Source organism: Oncorhynchus kisutch, linkage group LG15, assembly GCF_002021735.2.
Source record: "Oncorhynchus kisutch isolate 150728-3 linkage group LG15, Okis_V2, whole genome shotgun sequence".
Taxonomy (NCBI): Eukaryota; Metazoa; Chordata; class Actinopteri; order Salmoniformes; family Salmonidae; genus Oncorhynchus; species Oncorhynchus kisutch.
The window spans coordinates 28,534,080-28,556,692 of NC_034188.2; the positions used below are offsets into that span (position 1 = coordinate 28,534,080).

Genomic DNA, 22,613 nt, shown 5'->3' on the forward strand with positions numbered 1-22,613 from the left:
AATGCTGGGCCAGTTGTGCGCTGCCCTATGTGACTCCAAATCACGTCCGGTTGTGATACAGCCCGGGATCGAACCCGGGTCTGTAGTGACGCCTGTAGCTCTGCGATGCCGTGCCTTTAGACCACTGCACCACTCTGGAGGCCCTAGGCTTACGTTTTTTAAGTCATGCTTATTAAAAAACCTGAGCAGTAGATCTCGGCTTGCATTTCGATCCAGAAAGTGATCTTGACTAAGAAAAGGTTGGTGACCACTGGTCTAGACAAACACTGTACATATACGCTGAGGGTACAAAACATTAGGAACACCTTCCAAATGCTGAGCTGCACCCCTTTTTGCCCTCAGAACAGCCTCAATTAGTCGAGCATGGTGTCAAAAGCGTTCCACAGGGATGCTGGCCCATGTTGACTCCAATGCTTCCCACAGTTGTGTCAAGTTGGCTGGATGTCCTTTGGGTGGTGGACCATTCTTGATACACATGGGAAACTATTGAGCGTGAAAAGCCCAGCAGTTCTTGACACAAACCGGTGCACCGACTACCATACTCCGTTCAAAGGCACTTCAATCTTTTGTCTTTCCCATTCACCTAAATGGCACACATACACAATCCCATGTCTCAATTGTCTCAAGGCTTAAAAGCCCTTCTTTAACCTGTCTCCTCCCCTTCATCTACACTGATTGAAGTGGATTTAACAGGGGACATCAATAAAAGATCATATCTTTCACCTGGGTTCACCTGGTCGGTCTGTGTCATGGAAAGAGCCGATGCTCTTAATGTTTTGTATACTCAATGTAGTATATAGTCTGTAGCAGAGCTGAGTGGGGTTGTGAGAAAAAGAAGGAATCAAACCCTGTCAGAGCTCAAATAACAAACAGCTCCATATCCCACTGGGAAAGCAAAAACATTTCTCTCAGCTCTTAACTATCAAATTCTCCTATTTCTCTCTCTCTCTCTCTCTCTCTCTCTCTCTCTCTCTCTCTCTCTCTCTCTCTCTCTCTCTCTCTCAACAGTGTTTGTCTCAACATGAGTTAGAAATAAAGCACCCAGCATGGTCCCAGCAGCAGATCACTCTAAAGACCAAACAAAGGCAGAAGATGATATAAACCACTGAGAAGCCAGAATTTTCTCTCACAAAAACTCTCTTTCCTACTGCCTGTGTGGGCGAGAGAGGGAGAGCCCGGGAAATGAGTAGAACAGAAGGAGAGATAAACCCATGAGGAGAACACCAGAGGAAGAGAAATAGACCTACAAGTTGAAGGTGGGGAGGACGAGACAGGAAATGACCAAATAAAAGAGGGTATTGAGAAACCTATCCAACTGAAAACATAGAGACCTGGAAAACCTGAGTCTATGCCTTCGCTATAGTGAATCACTAAAACAATATAGAAATACACTACGGAAAAAGAAGGAACAGCACGTCAGAAATCAGCTCACATAATTGAAGAATCAATAGAATCTAACCACTTCTGGTAAAATTGGAAAACACTAAACAAACAACAACACGAAATGTTATCTATCCAAAAGGGAGATGTATGGGTCAACCACTTCTCCAACCTTTTTGGACCTATAACAAAGAACAAACAGCAAAAACAAATACAGTCAAAAGTTTGGACACACCTACTCATTCAAGGGTTTTTCTTTATTTTTACTATATTCTACACTGTAGAATAATTGTGAGAATATCAAACTATGAAATAACATATATGGAATCATGTAGTAACCAAAAAAGTGTTAAACAAACCAAATATATTTGAGATGATTTAAAGTGTCCACACTTTGCCTTGATAACAGCTTTGCACACTCTTGGCATTTTCTCAACCAGCTTCATGAGGTAGTCACCTGGAATGCATTTAAATTAACAGGTGTTCCTTGTTCATGTGTGGAATTTCTTTCCTTTCCTTGAGCCAATCAGTTGTGTTGTGACAAGGTAGAGGTGGGAAACAGAAGATAGCCCTATTTGGTAAAAGGCCACATCTATATTATGGCAAGAACAGCTAAAATAAGCAAAGAGAAATGACAGTCCATCATTACTTTAAGACATGAAGGAAAATGTAAGTGCAAGTGCATACACAAAAACCATCAAGCGCTGTGATGAAACTGGTTCACATGTTCTGGTGCTTCTGACCCCAACCAAGGAATCCCTACAGCAGCATCTGCACAGATCTTCTACACAGATTATGTCCGACCTGGGCCTTGACAGTAAAACTAAGTAAGACTAAATAAAATGGTGTTCCAAAAAAGGTTGAGTAGCCAGGACCACGAATACAAATTCCATCGAGACACCGTCGCCCTAAAGCACACAAAAAACTATACATACCTTGGCCTAAACATCAGAGCCACAGGTAACTCCCACACAGCTGTGAATAAGCTGGGAGACAAGGCAAGAAGGGCATTCTATGCCATCAAAAGGAACATAAAATTCCACATACCAATTAGGAACTCGCTAAAAATACTTGAATCAGTTATAGAACCAATTGCCCTTTATGTTTGTGAGGTCTGGAGTCCGCTCACCAACCAAGAATTCACAAAATGGGACAAACACCAAATTGAGAAATATACTTTGTGTACAACGTACAACACCACATAAATCATCCAAAGCAAAATTAGGCCGATAAACGCTAACTATCAAAATCCAGAAAAGAGCCATTAAATTCTACAACCACCTAAAAGGAAGCGATTCCCAAACCTTCCATAACAAAGCCATCACCTACAGAGAAATTAACCTGGAGAAGAGTCCCCTAAGCAAGCTGGTCCTGGGGCTCTGTTCACAAACACACCCCACAGAGCCCCAGGACAGCAACACAATTATACCCAACCAAATCAAAAACAAAAAGATAATTACTTGACACATTGGAAAGGATTAACAAAAAAACAGCAAACTAGAATGCTATTTGCACCTAAACAGAGAGTACACAGTGGCAGAATACCTGACCACTGTGATTGACCCAAAATTAAGGAAAGCTTTGACTATGTACAGACTCAACGAGCATAGCCTTGCTATTGAGAAAGGTCGCCGTAGGCAGACATGGCTCTCAAGAGAAGACAGGCTATGTGCACACTGCCCACAAAATGAGGTGGAAACTGAGCTGCACTTCCTAACCTCCTGCCCAATGTATGACCATATTAGAGACACATACTTCCCTCAGATTACACAGACCCACAAGGAATTTGAAAACAAATCCAATTTTGATAAACTCCCATATCTACTGGGTGAAATGCCACAGTTTGCCAACACAGCAGCAAGATTTGTGACCTGTTGCCACAAGAAAAGGGCAACCAGTGAATAACAAAGACAAGTGTAAATACAACCTATATTAATGTTTATTTATTTAACTATTTGCAGATTGTTACAACACTGTATATGACACTGTATATGACTTTTGAAATGCAATTCTTTTTTGGAAATGTTATAAGAGTAATGTTTACTGTTCATTTTTTATTGTTTATTTCACTTTTGTTTATTATCTATTTTACGTGCTTTGGCAATTAAACATTTGTTTTCCATGCCAATAAAGCCCTTAACCTCTCTGAACCATCCATACCGGATCCGAGATAATTGTCAACAGCAACGCTGAATAGCATAGCGCCACAGTCAAATAATATTACTAGAAAATATTCATATTCATGAAACCACACGTGCAATATTGCGAAACACAGTTTAGCCTTTTGTTAATCCACCTGTCGTCTCAGATTTTGAAATTATGCTTTACAGCGAAAGCAATACAAGCGTTTGTGTAAGTTTATCGATCGCTCGACAAAACAATAAGTACACTTAGCATCAGGTAACTTGGTCACGAAAATCAGAAAATCAATCAAATTAATCATTTACCTTTGATGATCTACGGATGTTTTCACTCATGAGACTCCCAGTTAGACAACAAATGTTCCTTTTGTTCCATAAAGATATTTTTTATATCCAAATACCTCCGTTAGTTTGGTGTGTTATGCCCAGGTCACGACAATGTAGACAAAAATTCCAAATTATATCCATAATGTCCACAGATGTTTTTCAAATATCTATTCGATAATATATCAACCGGGACAGCTGGCTTTTCACTAGGACCGGGAGTAACAATGGCCGCCTTTCACTTTTGCGCACAATTCACTCTGAGAGCCCCCACCTATCCACTTACGCAATGTGGTCGTTCACGCTCATTCTTCAAAATAAAAGCCTGAAACTATGGCTGAAGACTGTTGACACCTTGAGGAAGCGATAGGAAAAGGAATCTGGTTGATATCCCTTTAAATGGAGCAATGGGAGGCTATGGAACATGGAGTTTTCAAAATAGAAGCCACTTCCTGGTTTGATTTTTCTCAGGGTTTCGCCTACAATATCAGTTCTGTTATACTCACAGAAAATATTTTGACAGTTTTGGAAACTTTAGAGTGTTTTCTATCCTAATCTGTTTGGGACAGTTAGAGAGAGCTGGGACAGTTAGAGAGAGTTGGGACAGTTAGAGAGAGTTGGGACAGTGGGGCCAGGGGTAATGTAGTGAGTTTGGGGACAGTGGGGCCAGGGGTAATGTAGTGAGTTGGGGGACAGTGGGGCCAGGGATAATGTAGTGTGTTGGGGGACAGTGGGGTCAGGGATAATGTAGTGAGTTGGGGGACAGTGGGGCCAGGGATAATGTAGTGAGTTGGGGGACAGTGGGGGCCAGGGATAATGTAGTGAGTTGGGGGACAGTGGGGCCAAGGATAATGTAGTGAGTTGGCCAGCTCTGTAATGCCAGTCTGTTGAGCTGATCTCAGTGGGAACAGCGTTTGGGTTTGGCTCAGAGAGACAAGGCTGGAACAACTGATAGACACTAACTCACCCCTGCTACTGGACCTGACCCAAACACACACACACACACACGCACAATCCGCTAGCCCCAAACCCAAACCATTGCAGTGAAAGAGAGAAAAAGAGGAGGGACAGGGAGGAACAGTGGGAGGTGTGCAGAGATTCAAACGGACACACAGACTCACATACTGACGATGTTAACAGCATCACCAGGGAGGGAGAGTGGTTGAGTGATTGTGGCAGACCCACTGTGAGACCCCCTATTGTGGCTATGAGCAGGGTCTGTCTCCCCCTCAATACAGCATATAATGCTTGATTACAGTAGAGGAGAGATGGAGGAGAGGAGGGAGGGAGGAGAGGAGGGATGGAGGAGAACAGTGTACAGAGAGGAGGGGAGCAAGAGAGAGTTGGAGAGAGAAGAGAGGGAGGGATCTGAGAATTTCCTAGGAAAAGCAATAAGCACGACTCTCCCTCCACAACTTCCTGTTTTACAAATGACTGGAGTTAAGGTTTGAGCTAATAAGTCCATTAGTTTGATATGAGGTTGTGATGCCCAATTAAATGGTCCCGCTGGTCTCTCTCTCCATTCCTCTCATTTCCACATCTCTCCCTCTTTCTTTTCTTCTCTGTCCTCATTTTCTCTCCCAGACGCAATTATCCTTTATCGGCTTCAACGTGTGAAGTCTAATGTTACAGAAAGCAATAACTGTGACAAAGACATGATTTAACCAAACACCATTTATGTGGGAGCCCATCATCTCCATCACTACTGCTCTCGTCTCATCCTCTCCACCCCTCCCTCTGCACCAAGCTGCTATCCAGCCAAGATAATAGCACAGACAGACACAGTGGTAAACGGCTCCAGGGTACGATACCACGGTATATGACTGGACTCAGCTCAGGAAGGGATCCTACTGCGGTTGGATACAATCAACATTGGACTGCAGGGTACGATACCACGGTATACGACTGGACTCTGCTCAGGAAGGGATCTTACTGCGGTTGGATACAATCAACCTTGGACTGCAGGGTACGATACCACGGTATACGACTGGACTCTGCTCAGGAAGGGATCTTACTGCGGTTGGATACAATCAACCTTGGACTGCAGGGTACAATACCACGGTATACGACTGGACTCAGCTCAGGAAGGGATCTTACTGCGGTTGGATACAATCAACCTTGGACTGCAGGGTACGATACCACGGTATACGACTGGACTCTGCTCAGGAAGGGATCTTACTGCGGTTGGATACAATCAACCTTGGACTGCAGGGTACGATACCACGGTATACGACTGGACTCAGCTCAGGAAGGGATCTTACTGCGGTTGGATACAATCAACCGAATGCATCCCAAATGGCCTCTGGTCAAAAGTAGTGCACTACAGTTGAAGTCGGAAGTTTACATACACTTAGGTTGTAGTCATTAAAACTCGTTTTTCAACCACTCCACACATTTCTTGTTAACAAACTATAGTTTTGACAAGTAAGTTAGGACTCCTACTGTGTGCATGACACAAGTAATTTTTCCAACAATTGTTTACAGACAGATTATTTCACATAAAATTCACTGTATCACAATTCCAGTGGGTCAGAAGTTTACATACACTAAGTTGACTGTGCGGTTAAACAGCTTGGAAAATTCCAGAAAATTATGTCATGGCTTCTGATAGGCTAATTTACCTAATTTGAGTCAATTGGAGGTGTACCTGTGGATGTACACTGTTCAAAAAAATAAAGGGAACACTAAAATAACACATCCTAGTTCTGAATGAATGAAATATTCTTATTAAAAACTTTTTTCTTTACATAGTTGAATGTGCTGACAACAAAATCACACAAAAAATTATCAATGGAAATCCAATTTATCAACCCATGGAGGTCTGGATTTGGAGTCACACAAAATTTTTAAGTGGAAAACACTACAGATCCAACTTTGATGTAATGTCCTTAAAACAAGTCAAAATGAGGCTCAGTAGTGTGTGTGGCCTCCACGTGCCTGCATGACCTCCCTACAACGCCTGGCCATGCTCCTGATGAGGCGGCGGATGGTCTCCTGAGGGATCTCCTCCCAGACCTGGACTAAAGCATCCGCCAACTCCTGGACAGTCTGTGATGCAACATGGCGTTGTTGGATGGAGCGAGACATGATGTCCCAGATGTGCTGAATTGGATTCAGGTCTGGGGAATGGGCGGGTCAGTCCATAGCATCACTGCCTTCCTCTTGCAGGAACTGCTGACACACTCCAGCCACATGAGGTCTAGCATTGTCTTGCATTAGGAGGAACCCAGGACCAACCGCACCAGCATATGGTCTCACAAGGGGTCTGAGGATCTCATCTCGGTACCTAATGGCAGTCAGGCTACCTCTGGCGAGCACATGGAGGGCTGTGCGGCCCCCCAAAGAAATGCCACCCCACACCATGACTGACCCACCGCCAAACCGGTCATGTTGGAGGATGTTGCAGGCAGCAGAACTTTTTTCCACGGCGTCTCCAGACTCTGTCACGTCTGTCACATGTGTCATCTGTGAAGAGCACAGGGCGCCAGTGGCGAATTTGCCAATCTTGGTGTTCTCTGGCAAATGCCACACGTCCTGTACGGTGTTGGGCTGTAAGCACAACCCCCACCTGTGGACGTCGGGCCCTCATACCACCCTCATGGAGTCTGTTTCTGACCGTTTGAGCAGACACATGCACATTTGTGGCCTGCTGGAGGTCATTTTGCAGGGCTCTGGCAGTGCTCCTCCTGCTCCTCCTTGCACAAAGGCGGAGGTAGCGGTCCTGCTGCTGGGTTGTTGCCCTCCTACGGCCTCCTCCACGTCTCCTGATGGACTGGCCTGTCTCCTGGTAGCGCCTCCATGCTCTGGACACTACACTGACAGACACAGCAAACCTTCTTGCGACAGCTCGCATTGATGTGCCATCCTGGATGAGCTGCACTACCTGAGCCACTTGTGTGGGTTGTAGACTCCGTCTCATGGTACCACTAGAGTGAAAACACTGCCAGCATTCAAAAGTGACCAAAACATCAGCCAGGAAGCATAGGAACTGAGAAGTGGTCTGTGGTCATCACCTGCAGAACCACTCCTTTATTGGGGGTGTCTTGCTAATTGCCTAGAATTTCCACCTGTAGTCTATTCCATTTGCACAACAGCATGTGAAATTTATTGTCAATCAATGTTGCTTCCTAAGTGGACAGTTTGATTTCACAGAAGTGTGATTGACTTGGAGTTACATTGTGTTGTTTAAGTGTTCCCTTTATTTTTTATTTCAAGGCCTACCTTCAAACTCAGTGCCTCTTTGCTTGACATCATGGGAAAATCAAAAGAAATCAACCAAGACCTCAGATAAAAAATTGTAGACCTCTTATTCATCCTTGGGAGCAATTTCCAAATGCCTGAAGGTACCACGTTCATCTGTACAAACAATAGTACAGAAGTATAAACACCACGCAGCTGTCATACCACTCGCTAATTGCATTCTGTCTCCTAGAGATGAACCTACTTTGGTGCGAAAAGTGCAAATTAATCCCAGAACAACAGCAAAGGACCTTGTGAAGATGCTGGAGGAAACAGGTACAAAAGTAAAACGAGTCCTATATCGACATAACCTGAAAGGGCGCTCAGCAAGGAAGAAGCCGCTGCTCCAAAACCGCCATAACAAAAGCCAGACTACAGTTTGCAACTGCACATGGGGACAACGATCATACTTTTTGGAGAAATGTCCTCTGTTCTGATGAAACAAAAATAGAACTGTTTGGCCATAATGACCATTGTTATGTATGGAGGAAAAAGGGGGAGGCTTGCCAGTCGAAGAACACAAACCCAACCGTGAAGCACAGGGGTGGCAGCATCGTGTTGTCGGGGTGCTATTTTGTGCACTTCACAAAATAGATGGCATCATGAGGCAGGAACATTATGTGGATATATTGAAGCAACATCTCAAGACATCTGTCAGGAAGTTAAAGCTTGATCGCAAATGGGTCTTCCAAATGGACAATGACCCCAAGCATACTTCTAAAGTTGTGGCAAATGGCTGAATGACAACAAAGTCAAGGTATTGGAGTGGCTATCACAAAGCCCTGACTTCAATCCCATAGAACATTTGTGGGCAGAACTGAAAAAGCATGTGTGAGCAAGGAGGCCTACAAACCTGACTCAGTTACAACAGCTCTGACAGGAGGAATGGGCCAAAATTCACCCAACTTATTGTAGGAAGCTTGTGGAAGGTTACACGACATGTCTGACCCAAGTTAAACAATTCAAAGGCAATGCTACCAAATACTAATTGAGTGTATGTAAACTTCTGACCCACGGGGAAAGTGATGAAAGAAATAAAAGCTGAAATAAATAATTCTCTCTATTAATATTCTGACATTTAACATTCTTAAAATAAAGTGGTGATCCTAATTTACCTAAAACAAGGAATTTAGGATTAAATTAAAGGATTAAATGTCAAGAATTGTGAAAAACTGAGTTTAAATGTATTTGGTGTATGTAAAGTTTCCGACGTCAACTGTATATACACTCGTCGAAAAAGATCCTAAAAGAGTTTAACGGCTGTCCCAATAGGAGGACCCTTTGAAGAACACTTTTCGCTTCCAGGAACATGTAGAAGTCTTTCGGGTCCAGGTAGAACCATTTTGGGTTCCATCTAGAACCCTTTCCACAGAGAGTTCTACAATAAACCCAAAAGGGTTCTACCTGGAACCAAAAAAAAGTTTATCCTATGGGGATAGCTGAATAAGAGTGTAGGAAATAGTGTGCCATTTTGGACGCAGAGACAGTGGAGCTGAACTCGGCTACTAACCTCTTCGGATCCTCCTCATCACATCAAGGTGTTTCACCCTCTCTACAGTGAAGCTGAACTCGGCTACAAACCTCTTCGGATCCTCCTCATCACATCAAGGTGTTTCACCCCCTCTACAGTGGAGCTGAACTCGGCTACTAACCTCTTCGGATCCTCCTCATCACATCAAGGTGTTTCACCCTCTCTACAGTGAAGCTGAACTCGGCTACTAACCTCATCGGATCCTCCTCATCACATCAAGGTGTTTCACCCTCTCTACAGTGGAGCTGAACTCGGCTACTAACCTCTTCGGATCCTCCTCATCACATCAAGGTGTTTCACCCTCTCTACAGTGGAGCTGAACTCGGCTACTAACCTCTTCGGATCCTCCTCATCACATCAAGGTGTTTCACCCTCTCTACAGTGGAGCTTTACAGCTGCCATGTTGAACTAGTCAATTATCTCCACTGTGTCTCCTATCTTTTACACTGACCGTTTTGAAGTGGCGTGTTAACATACATGTATCAGCACTACAGCAAGCCCAGAGGGACATACCGCACTGCATCAAGTGTCGGGCATCGCACGCGATTGTGTTTCCACTGTGAGAGAGCGCTATCTCCAAATAATATTTCAGATGCACATATTCACGTGCTTCCTCTCTGTACCTTATCAGAGGATTTCAAAATGGAGTTATAAAAGTGTGAAGATTAATCAATTACTTACCTCAACTTCCTTCAATGATTGCAGAAAGAAAGGAGAGAGGGAGAGAAAGAGAAAGGTCATTTATAATGGCAAATATAATGTACATCACATTTTGAACAAAGGTCCCGGGCTATCCGTTCAGAATACAAAGAGATTACGTACGTAGACATTCATTAAAGGGAATCTGTGGGTGTATTAATGTGATTGCACTGCTGTCACACATGCACACACGCACACAACACACACACACACACGCACACACAACACACGCACACACACACAACACACACACACGCACACACGCACACGCACACACACACACCACACACACACACACACACAACACACACAGACACACACACACACACAGTCCCCCAGCGGTGTTAAGAGTGAGACAGCCTTATTCGTTGTGACATGTAATTCCAACACATAGAGGGAAAACATCAACTGAGAGGGGGGGCAGAGGGGGGAGAGAAAGAGATAGGGGAGAGAGAGAGTGAGAGGGGGGGATGAGAGAGGGAGAAAGTGAAAGGAAGGGAGGGAGGGAGAAAGAGGGAGACGGAGAGGGAGAGAGAGAGAAAGAGGGGAGAGAGAGAGGAGAATGATTGAGGAGAGAGAGAGAGGGAGAGAGAGAAAGGGGGAGAGAAAGCGAGGGAGAGAAAGGGAGAGAGGGAGAGAGAGAGAGAGAGAGAGGAGAGAGGTGGGGCAGAGAGAGAGTTGGCAGAGAGAGAGAGGGGGACAGAGAGAGAGAGAGAAAGAGTGAGAGAGAGAGCGAAAGAGAGAGAGAGCGAAAGAGAGAGAGAGCGAAAGAGAGAGAAGAGGGGGGGGGGCGAAAGAGAGAGAGAAGGGGGGAGAGAGAGAAATATAGCTTCAGTCTTCTGCCTTACTCTGTGCCAGTGTGCCTGTGTGTGTGTGCATTGTGCATGTGTGTGTGTGCGTGATCACCTACTTGTGTGTCTGTGGCGTGTCTGTGTTGTGTCTGTGGGCATGGGGGTGTGGATAAATGTCAAAACAGGTATTGTTTATGGTCTGGTAGTGTGCTCTAAGTCTAATGCTTTGTGGCTAGACAGCATCCTGCGCTCTATATGCATAACAGGAGTGGAGAGGGTTATGCACTCTACAGACAGCACAGAGAGAGGACACAACCCTCTCCTTGTCTCCTTTGCATCCCTCCCTCTCGCTTCCATTCAGTTGTGTGGCGCTCAACTGTTCTGTGCCACTAAGAAAACAAACTTTACTTAATTAAGCTCTAGGGATGTAACAAGTCACTGATACGCATTGGTCCCCCATTTAAACAATCCAAATGTAGCATGCATCTGTCAGAAGTTTGATTCAAACGTTAGGAATCGTCCATTTCCATTTTTTGTTGTTGCTCATTTTACATTCTTTCTACCTTCTGAAAATATATTTTTTTCTGACAACTGATGTGTCCTCTCCTTCAGTGTGGAACTGCATGTAACTGTTGACAGTCAGTTATCATGCTGAACATGCTGAACGTGATATTAGCCTTTATTAGTTGAGTGACAACCTGTGTAATTTGCTACGTTATTGCCATCTATGCGCTGTTGAAAATGGTGTTTTACAGGAATACATGTAAACTACCAGAGACAACTCTCACCTTGTTATAGCCTGCCTGCAGAACAGCGTTTACAATAGATTTGATTTTGATTGTTCAGGTTCAGCATCAGCAATAGTTTTGGTTGTGCTTTAAACAATCGGTTTATATGGTCATTTTTAGATATAAAGGGTAAAGTTTCATTTCATAATGAGGACAGGAATCACTTTGCTAGGTGCACTAATCTGACAGTGGTAGTGGGTTGGTAGATGTCTAATCTCCTTTATGGCTGTAATCTGATAGTGGTAGTGGGGTGGTAGATGTCTAATCTCCTTTATGGCTGTAATCTGATAGTGGTAGTAGGGTGGTAGATGTCTAGTCTCCTTTATGGCTGTAATCTGATAGTGGTAGTGGGGTGGTAGATGTCTAGTCTCCTTTATGGCTGTAATCTGATAGTGGTAGTAGGGTGGTAGATGTCTAGTCTCATTTATGGCTGTAATCTGATAGTGGTAGTGGGGTGGTAGATGTCTAGTCTCCTTTATAGCTGTAATCTGATAGTGGTAGTGGGGTGGTAGATGTCTAGTCTAGATTTATTCTCTAATCAAACTGAATTGCACCGAATCGTTTCAAACTAAAGCATCTCGTTCCTGTATCGTATCGGAGCCAATGTACTGTATCTAGATATGTATTGAATCGTCTTGAAAGGGAAAGATGAACATCCATATTAAGCTCACAATAAGGTACAATGTGTGTGTGTGTGTGTGTACATGCATCTCACTGACACCTACAGTACCACCCTCCCAGCAGTCCAACCCCCCATGTATCAGCAGTGTGTTATTAAAGGGTATTAATGAAGAAGATAATGATAGGTGAGAAATAGGGGGAATATGAGAATATGTATTTTGCGGCACCTTCCCTCCTGTATGGGAATAATGAATGCATGGTTCTAAAAACTCAAGCACAATCTACAGTCAACCAGGTACAGAACATGTAGCCAAACCATCTCATCCCTTGTCTCATTCAAACCCCTCAGAGATGAATATCGTGTTATCTTTCTATGCCGCCCCCCTCTCTCTCTCTCTCTCTCTCTCTCTCTCTCTCTCTCTCTCTCTCTCTCTCTCTCTCTCTCTCTTTCCTGTCTTCTATCGTTTTCTCTCTCTCTCTCTTTCCTGTCTTCTATCGTTTTCTCTCTCTCTCTCTTTCCTGTCTTCTATTGTTTTTTCTCTCTCTCTCTCTCTTCCCTGTCTTTTTTCGTTTTTTTCTCTCTCTCTCTCTCTCTCTCTCTCTCTCTCTTCTCTCTCTCTCTCTCTTCCTGTCTTCTATCGTTTCTCTCTCTCCTTTCCAGTCTAATCGTTTTCTCTCTCTCTCTCTCTCTCTCTCTCTCTCTCTCTCTCTCTCTCTCTCTCTCTCTCTCTCTCTCTCTTCTCTCTCCTGTCTTCTATCATTTTCTCTCTCTCTTTCCTGTCTATCGTTTTCTCTCTCTCTCTCTCTCTCTCTCTCTCTCTCTCTCTCTCTCTCTCTCTCTCTCTCTCTCTCATTCTCTCCGTCTTTCTGCTTTCAAGTGTTCTGAAAATATACAGCCGAAGTTGCAGGGAGGGATTTTCTCAGATGATAAGAGACATTCATACGTGCAAGATAAGCTACGATCCATTTCAGATCCCTAGCCAACCCTTCCCGATATGCACTAGTGACTGCCTAGGGACTAGATGACAGTGAGAGTGGGGTTAGGCTCTAGAGGCTAGGGAGAGAGGGGCTAAGAACTAGTGGCTAGTGAGAGAGGGGGTAGGAACTAGAGGCTAGTGAGAAAGGGGTTAGGAACTAGAGGCTTGGGAGAGAGGGGCTAAGAACTAGTGGCTAGTGAGAGAGGGGGTAGGAACTAGAGGCTAGTGAGAAAGGGGTTAGGAACTAGAGGCTTGGGAGAGAGGGGCTAAGAACTAGTGGCTAGTGAGAGAGGGGTTAGGAACTCAAGGCTAGTGAGAGAGGGGTATGAACTAGAGGCTAGTGAGGAAAGGGGGTAGGAACTAGAGGCTAGTGAGGAAAGGGGGTAGGAACTAGTGGCAAGTGAGAGAGGGGGTAGGAACTAGTGGCTAGTGAGAGAGTGGGTAGGAACTAGTGGCTAGTGAGGGAGGGGGTAGGAACTAGTGGCTAGTGAGGGAAGGGTTACGGACTAGAGGCTAGGAACTAGAGGCTAGTTATGAGAGGGGGTAGGCTCTAGAGGCTAGTGAGAGATGGGGTAGGAACTAGTGGCTAGTGAGAGAGGAGGTAGGAACTAGTGGCTAGTGAGAGAGGGGGTAGGAACTAGTGGCTAGTGAGAGAGGGGGGAGGAACTAGTGGCTAGTGAGTGAGGGGTTGGGAATTAGAGGCTAGGAACTAGAGGCTAGTGAGCGAGAGGGTAGGAACTAGAGGCCAGTGAGAGAAGGGCTAGTAACTAGAGACTAGGAACTAGAGGCTAGTGAGAGAGGGGGTAGGAACTAGAGGCTAGGAACTAGAGGCTAGTTATGAGAGGGGTTAGGATCTAGAGGCTAGTGAATGAAGGGTTAGTACTTAGAGTCTAGGAACTAGAGACTGGTGAGAGAGGGGGTAGGAATTAGAGACTAGTGAGAGAAGGGTTAGTAAACTAGAGACTAGGAAGGCCCACTAGCATCATTCAATCCCCCCCCCCCCCCCCACCTCACACACACACACACACATACACTAGGTGTCTCCGATAGGGGGGCACATGCAGTCCAAGCACCACAGGGTTAAATGTCCAGTGATTAGATATGAATAATGTATGGAGGGTCAGCCTGGTAAACAGCCCCCCCCCCCCCCGCCACCCACACACACAGGCTAGTGTGTACTACTCCCTTCACAGAACAGCACAAACTGGCCCTAACCAGAGTAGAGAGAGAATTTCTAAGTGACCCCAAACTTTGAAAGGTACACACACACACACACATTTCCTTTATGACCCTCCAACCCTACCACTCCTCTCCCAATTGGAGAAAACTAGTGAACAACAACGCTTAGGCCTGTATTTCCAGTTTATACATACTATATACATTTTATGGACACAGTCTATTTTACAAAGTTTAATTTAGTTTGTTTTAAACTCTTGTCCTTCCTCTAACCTCAACCTCTCTCATATGTTCTATTTGCCATATATTTCAAACTGTGCTCTTTCAAAAACGTTCTTAAACTATAAACGTTTTACGGGCACAGTATGTTTTACATGTGTTATCTTGTTGTTATTAGCCCCACCCTTCAGCTCCATTCAACCCCTCCCATCTATCTCTTAACACCATCCAGCCCCACCCTTCAGCTCCATTCAACCCCTCCCATCTATCTCTTAACACCATCCAGCCCCACCCTTCAGCTCCATTCAACCCCTCCCATCTATCTCTTAACATCATCCAGCCCCACCCTTCAGCTCCATTCAACCCCTCCCATCTATCTCTTAACACCATCCAGCCCCACCCTTCAGCTCCATTCAACCCCTTCCATCTATCTCTTAACATCATCCAGCCCCACCCTTCAGCTCCATTCAACCCCTCCCATCTATCTCTTAACATCATCCAGCCCCACCCTTCAGCTCCATTCAACCCCTCCCATCTATCTCTTAACACCATCCAGCCCCACCCTTCAGCTCCATTCAACCCCTCCCATCTATCTCTTAACATCATCCAGCCCCACCCTTCAGCTCCATTCAACCCCTCCCATCTATCTCTTAACATCATCCAGCCCCACCCTTCAGCTCCATTCAACCCCACCCATCTATCTCTTAACATCATCCAGCCCCACCCTTCAGCTCCATTCAACCCCTCCCATCTATCTCTTAACATCATCCAGCCCCACCCTTCAGCTCCATTCAACCCCTCCCATCTATCTCTTAACACCATCCAGCCCCACCCTTCAGCTCCATTCAACCCCTCCCATCTATCTCTTAACACCATCCAGCCCCACCCTTCAGCTCCATTCAACCCCTCCCATCTATCTCTTAACACCATCCAGCCCCACCCTTCAGCTCCATTCAACCCCTCCCATCTATCTCTTAACACCATCTAGCCCCACCCTTCAGCTCCATTCAACCCCTCCCATCTATCTCTTAACATCATCCATTTTTGGATTTCTATTTGCCATATATTTTTCCAACAATACTGTGATGCTTCACAAAAGTACTGAACCTTTCTGTTCTCATTGTTCCTACAGATTGTAAATTGAAAATAAAATGTTTTGCCAAAAGTATTATTATATTATTGATCGATTGACTATGACTTCAGATCACCCAGTATTGCTGTCTGCAGCGTTATTTCAAGGTAAATGTTGTAATTCTTCAGCCGTTCCTGGACCTGTGACCAAAAACAAGCTACATATGGACAGTAACAAAATAAATGATCTAATGCCTCTGCCTCCTCGCAGCAAAATCTGCAGAGCTGGGAAGATTGTATCCCTCATATAAATAACATTCTGTGGTTTTTAAGAATTCTGTATGATAATTTCAATTTAAACATTCTATGTTTTGAATCTGGCATTATTTTGCATATATCTGTTCATAAACCACGTGCCATGGATTCGTTACGTCAAAAAACTATTTTGCAATGTCAATTTTTTGGTCCTTAAATGAAACTGGTACAGTGTCCTTTTTATTTATCACAATTTTCTTTAACCAATTATGGTCTTTCATCCTCTCTCTTAATGGACATGCTAGCTGGGCCATATTACATGGCAGTGATGGCCTACATATATAACACATACACACCAGAGCCATGCACAGACCTTTGGTGGGGCAGGTGCTCAAAGTGATGAAAAACATGCACAGTGAAGAGTAATGGGGGAACCAGAGGGTGGTGATTAAAGAATATCTTCCGTGATGGTTAAGTGTCTCACAGCCCTGCCACGGTAGGATCAGATCCCTGATGCCAGCATGTCATTTTCCCTCCTTTCTTGCTTTCTACATGTATTTATCTTGGGTGACTTTAATATAAATTGGAAGGATCACAATAATTTGAATATCTCTAAATTGAGGAGATATGTGGAGAACTGTGGATTGAAACAAATGGTTAATGATACTACTAGATCATCAATTAAGTTGGGTCATCTTTCAGATACGTGAATTGATCTGATTTTCTGTAATATACCATTGCAATGCTTAAAAGCCAGATCAATGCCAGTGGGCTGGACAGACCATAATATTGTGGCCATTACCATGAACACCAAGGTTCCAAAGAAACCCCCTAGGATTGTGGTCAAAATAATTTAAAACATTTAATCATGAGTCATTTCTAAATGATTTGGCTGCTGTACCCTGCTGTACCCTGGGAGGATGATTTAAATCACACTACAGAATGTTTTATTGATGTGCTCACTGAGGTAATGGACCATCATGCCCCTATAAGAAAGAGTACAGTTGGTGCCCGTCCATCTCCATGTATTGATGATGAACTGGATGAGGCTTTTTCTCAAAGAAATATGGCAAAAGTCTTAGCAGCCAAATCTAAACTAGAAATTGATGAACAGAATTATAGAACATTACGTAATTATGTAGTTCAATTGAATCGAAGGAAAAAAAAGTTATTTTACAACAATGCTTTTATTGATTGTAAAAATGATTCTAAAAAGGTATGGAACACAGATATTGGGCTTACTTGGTACATCTATCTCATCATGCCCATCTAGTGTGGAGGTTGACGGGAGAATAATAACAAAACCAGTTGATATTGCCAATCATTTTGCAGATTTTTTTTTACACAGAAAGTTAAATTACTGTGCAACAATGTAGACATACATTCTTCCAAACATGCTATTGTCCAATGGATTGATGATCATATTATGAGCAACAAGATCTGTTCTTTTAGTCTACAAACGGTGTCAGTGGAGGAGGTGTTAAACTATTGAAGTCATTACCTGATGGTAAATCTACAGGTTATGGTCTTATGGACAATTTTTTGCTTCGCTGTGCTGCTCCCCAGATTGCAGTACCACTGAGATACATATTTAATTGGTCACTGAAAAAGGGGATGTTTGCAAATGTATGGAAGCATACGAAACTGTGTCCTATTCCAAAAGACAGCAAAGAACCCATTACTCCTGCCAATAGTCGACCAATTAGTCTACTCCCTACACTCAGTAAGATATTGGAGGGTATTGTGAGTAGACAAATGTGGGAGTACATGGAAAAGAATGATCTGAACACAGCCAATCAGCATGCTTATCGCAAAAACCATTCCACTACCAGTGCATTGGTTGACATGACTGACCAGTGGCTCAATGCTATGGATAATGGCAGGTTTGTAGGTGTACTATTTTTAGATTTCAGTGCAGCATTTGATTTAGTGGATCATGAAATAATTTTGACAAAATTAATGCATTATGGTTTTAAGGAAGTAGCATTGAATTAATATGATCATCAAACCATTGGACAATAGCATGTTTGGAAGAATGTATGTCTACATTGTTGCACAGTAATTTAACTTTCTGTGTAAAAAAAAATCAGCAAAATGATTGGCAATATCAACTGGTTTTGTTATTACTCCAGCCACTTTAATAATGGGAATTGATGGGAAATGATGTAAATATATCACTAGCCACTTTAAACAATGCTACCTTATATAATGTTACTTACCCTACATTATTAATCTCATATGCATACGTATATACTGTACTCTATATCATCGACTGCATCCTTATGTAATACATGTATCACTAGCCACTTTAACTATGCCACTTTGTTTACATACTCATCTCATATGTTATACTGTACTCGATATCATCTACTGTATCTTGCCTATGCTGCTCTGTACCATCACTCATTCATATATCCTTATGTACATATTCCTTATCCCCTTACACTGTGTATAAGACAGTAGTTTTTTTGGAATTGTTAGTTAGATTACTTGTTGGTTATTACTGCATTGTCGGAACTAGAAGCACAAGCATTTCGCTACACTCGCATTAACATCTGCTAACCATGTGTATGTGACAAATAAAATTTGATTTGATTTGATTTGATTTTAATTGGGTACAGTCATATCTAACTGACAGGAAACAGTCCACCTATATCTATGGTTAATTTTCTTCCCCTCATGTGTTAAACTGTGGAATACCGCAGGGCAGCTGCCTTGGGCCGCTTCTTTATTTAATATATACCAACGACCTTCCCTATGCCTTGGTTGAAACTCAATCTACTATATTTGCAGATGATACTACAATTTATGCAGCAAGACAATCGGTTCAACAGGTACAGCAGGCTTTACAAGGAGATTTGGAGAATATCAGAATACCAAAACAGCATGGGATACAATTAAGAGTGGGAGTGCAGCTAGACAACTGTTTATCATGGTCATCTAAAATAACTAATCTATGTAAAAAAAAACTATTAAAACAGCATGCATAATCAGAAGGATAGCTAAATATTTACCAGGAAAAATTATTCAGCAAATAACACAAGCATTAATTGAGAGTCAGGTGAACTACTGTTCGGTGGTCTGGGGAAATGCATCATCTAGTGAAGTTAGGAGGCTGCAGAATGCACAGAACAAAGCAGCAAGGATTGTTTTAAGGCGGAGATATGGTTCTTCTGTTGCAGTCATCCGCAGTGTTCTTGGTTGGTCATCAATCGACAAGATAATTGAAAAAAAACATGCTTATCTTATAATATACATCATTTAAAACGGCCAGGTTCTATTCACAATGGTATTCAGTTGGTAAGAGACAGACATTCCGTAAATACTAGGAATAGATTGTCCACCATCTATGCATTATCCAGACAGAAAAGAGAAATAGGCCAAATAACATTTCGATTTAGAGCAATACAGAAATTGAATAAATTAACTGAGCAAACTAGAAACCTTTTAATATATACATTTAAACATTATTTTAAAACTATTTAAATATAGTATATAGAAATGTTGTTAGATTGAGTATTTATTGGGTCATTATGCTAGTATTATGTATGTTTGTAATAGTGCGTTATACTACATATTTGGCTGCAAAAGGAGCCATTGCTCCTTTGTCCATGATTATTTTTAGTTTTTCCTCTGGGTTAAATTTAGAAAAATGTGGGAAAAATACAGTCATTTCTGTGAAAAATGAATCTCTTTGTGAGGAATATTTATCACAGTAAAGGAGAAAGTGCATCTCTGTCTCTACCTCCCCTGTCATGCAGTGACCACATACACGCTCCTCTTTGGGTAGCCATGTCTTTTTATGTCTGCCGGTTTCTATTGCCAATCGGTGGTCACTCAGCCTGTACTTGGTAAGGATCTGTCTCTGCTTCGTATCTCTGACAGAGTAGAGATAATCAGCCAATTCATATTCTCTGTTTAGGGTCAGATAGCAATTTAGTCGGTTTTGGGATTTTGTTTCGTTTTTCCAATGTTGTAAATATTATTCCTTTGATTGGTTCATGATTTTGCTTATTGGAATTCTTTCTTTTGGAGCAGTGCTAGTGTCAGCTTGGTTGTTGAGGTCCAACACCAGCTGACTGAGAGGGCTCGTTTCTGGGCTCAGCTCTTGGGTTTGAAAAGCTTTAAATTGCAGACTTGAATTTGGACTTGAATTTAGATGGAGCCAAAATGTTTATGATCTTGTCTGTATTTTCATTACTACTGGAAAACGGCCCAATTCTGCCCTACATGCATTAGTTGGTGTATTTCTCTGGACTTGTAGGATTTTCCGTCAGAATTCTGCATGTAGGGCTTCAATTGGATGTTTGTCCCACATGTTAAAGTCAGGTTTATTGAGTGGGCCCCAAACCTCACTTCCATAAAGAGCTATTGGTAGGATTACACTGTCAAATATTTTAGTCAAAATTCTAATTGGGATGTTGATTTTGAATAATTTCATTTTTATTGCATATATTGCTCTGCGGGCTTTTTCTTTGAGTGCATTCACTGCCATATTAAAGTTTCCCGATGCAGATATGGTCAGACCAAGGTAGGTGTAATTTTTTGTGTGTTCAATGAAGGTGTTGTTCAGGGTGAATTTTTATTTGTGTTTCTGACATCTGTTTTTTTTTGTTGAGAAAATCATGATTTTCGTTTTTTGGAAATTTACTGCCAGGGCCCAATTATGGCAATATTGGTCTAGAATATTAATGTTCTGTTGAAGACATCAGCATATAGCAGTATTTCACCTCTGTGTCAAATAGTGTGAGTCCTGGGGCTGGAGAATGGTCCAACATGTCTGCTAATTCATTGATATAAATGTTGAAAAGATTTGGAATCAAACTGCAGCCTTGTCTCACACCTTGACATTGTGAAAATGATTCTGTTCTTTTATTTTTTGATTTTAATTGCACACTTGTTTTCTGTGTACATACATTTTATTAAGTCATACACCTTACCACCAAGCCCACTTTGGAGAATTTTGGAGAATAGCCCTTCGTGCCAAATAAATTCAAATGCTTTTTTAAAGTCAATAAAGCAAGCAAAGATTTTGCCCTCTTTTTTTGGTGGACGTGTTTATTAATTAGTGTGTGTGAGGTGGACAGTAGTGTTTATTAATTAGTGTGTGTAAGGTGTATATATGGTCAGTAGTGAGATGGTGTTTATTAATTAGTGTGTGTAAGGTGTATATATGGTCAGTAGTGAGATGGTGTTTATTAATTAGTGTGTGTGAGGTGGACAGTAGTGTTTATTAATTAGTGTGTGTAAGGTGTATATATGGTCAGTAGTGAGATGGTGTTTATTAATTAGTGTGTGTAAGGTGTATATATGGTCAGTAGTGAGATGGTATTTATTAATTAGTGTGTGTAAGGTGTATATATGGTCAGTAGTGAGATGGTATTTATTAATTAGTGTGTGTAAGGTGTATATATGGTCAGTAGTGAGATGGTGTTTATTAATTAGTGTGTGTAAGGTGTATATATGGTCAGTAGTGAGATGGTGTTTATTAATTAGTGTGTGTAAGGTCTATATATGGTCAGTAGTGAGATGGTGTTTATAAATTAGTGTGTGTGAGGTGTATATATGGTCAGTAGTGAGATGGTGTTTATTAATTAGTGTGTGTAAGGTGTATATATGGTCAGTAGTGAGATGGTGTTTATTAATTAGTGTGTGTGAGGTGTATATATGGTCAGTAGTGCGATGGTTAGGGAGAAAGTCAATTTGACATTTACTAGTTACATTTTTTTCTTGAAGAAAGGTTTGAATTCTTGAATTCGAAATGCTACAGAAAACCTTTCCCAAGGTACTGTTTACGCAAATTCCCCTGTAATTATTGGGGTCTGATTTGTCTCCACTTTTGTGGATAGGGGTTCCAGACATCAGGGAAGTAGCCAGAAGTAAAAACCATGTTGAGCAATTTAAGCAATTTCTTTTAGTTCTTGTTGTGTTGTTGGGTAATCTAATGGATTTTGGTGGTTTTTAATGACTGATTCAAGGATGTTCAATTTTTCTTTAATATCTAATTGGTTCTGTTGTAAGTCATTTTTTTGGTATGTTTTTGTTCAGATTATCAAAATAAGTTTTCCAAATTCCTTCATCTTGTATGGGTAATTCTTGTGGCTTTGTTGTGCTTAAATTGTTCCGCATGTCCCAGAACTGATTTTGGTCAATTGCGTTTTCAATTTCATCAAGTGTCTTGTTGGTACAATTCAATTTCTTGCATTTCAGTGTTTGTTTATACTGTTTCAAAGTATTCATATCATAGTTCTGGGTTGTTTTGCTGCTTATGTTTTTTGTTTGTGTTGAAGGAATTCTAAATTCCTCTGTTTTATTTCCCAATCAAAATTAAACACTCTGTCAATGCATTAAGGGTTTGTAAGACCCTTATTTTATAAGAATGGACAGAGCCCCGGTCTTAA

General features: G+C 42.2%; 1 protein-coding gene across 2 annotated transcripts in view; it reads right to left on the reverse strand.

The window, feature by feature from the left end:
- The window catches only part of spock1 (SPARC (osteonectin), cwcv and kazal like domains proteoglycan 1), a 354,130-nt gene that overhangs the window by 179,556 nt on the left and 151,961 nt on the right, over positions 1 to 22,613 (reverse strand). Inside the window, exon 3 of one of the 2 annotated variants that reach the window (XM_031790017.1) lies at positions 10,297 to 10,305. The exons of the other annotated variant lie outside the window; for it this stretch is intronic. Within the exon in view, the coding sequence (XP_031645877.1) occupies positions 10,297 to 10,305 (9 nt within the window). The remainder of the gene's footprint in view (positions 1 to 10,296; positions 10,306 to 22,613) is intronic. 2 annotated transcript variants of the gene reach the window in all.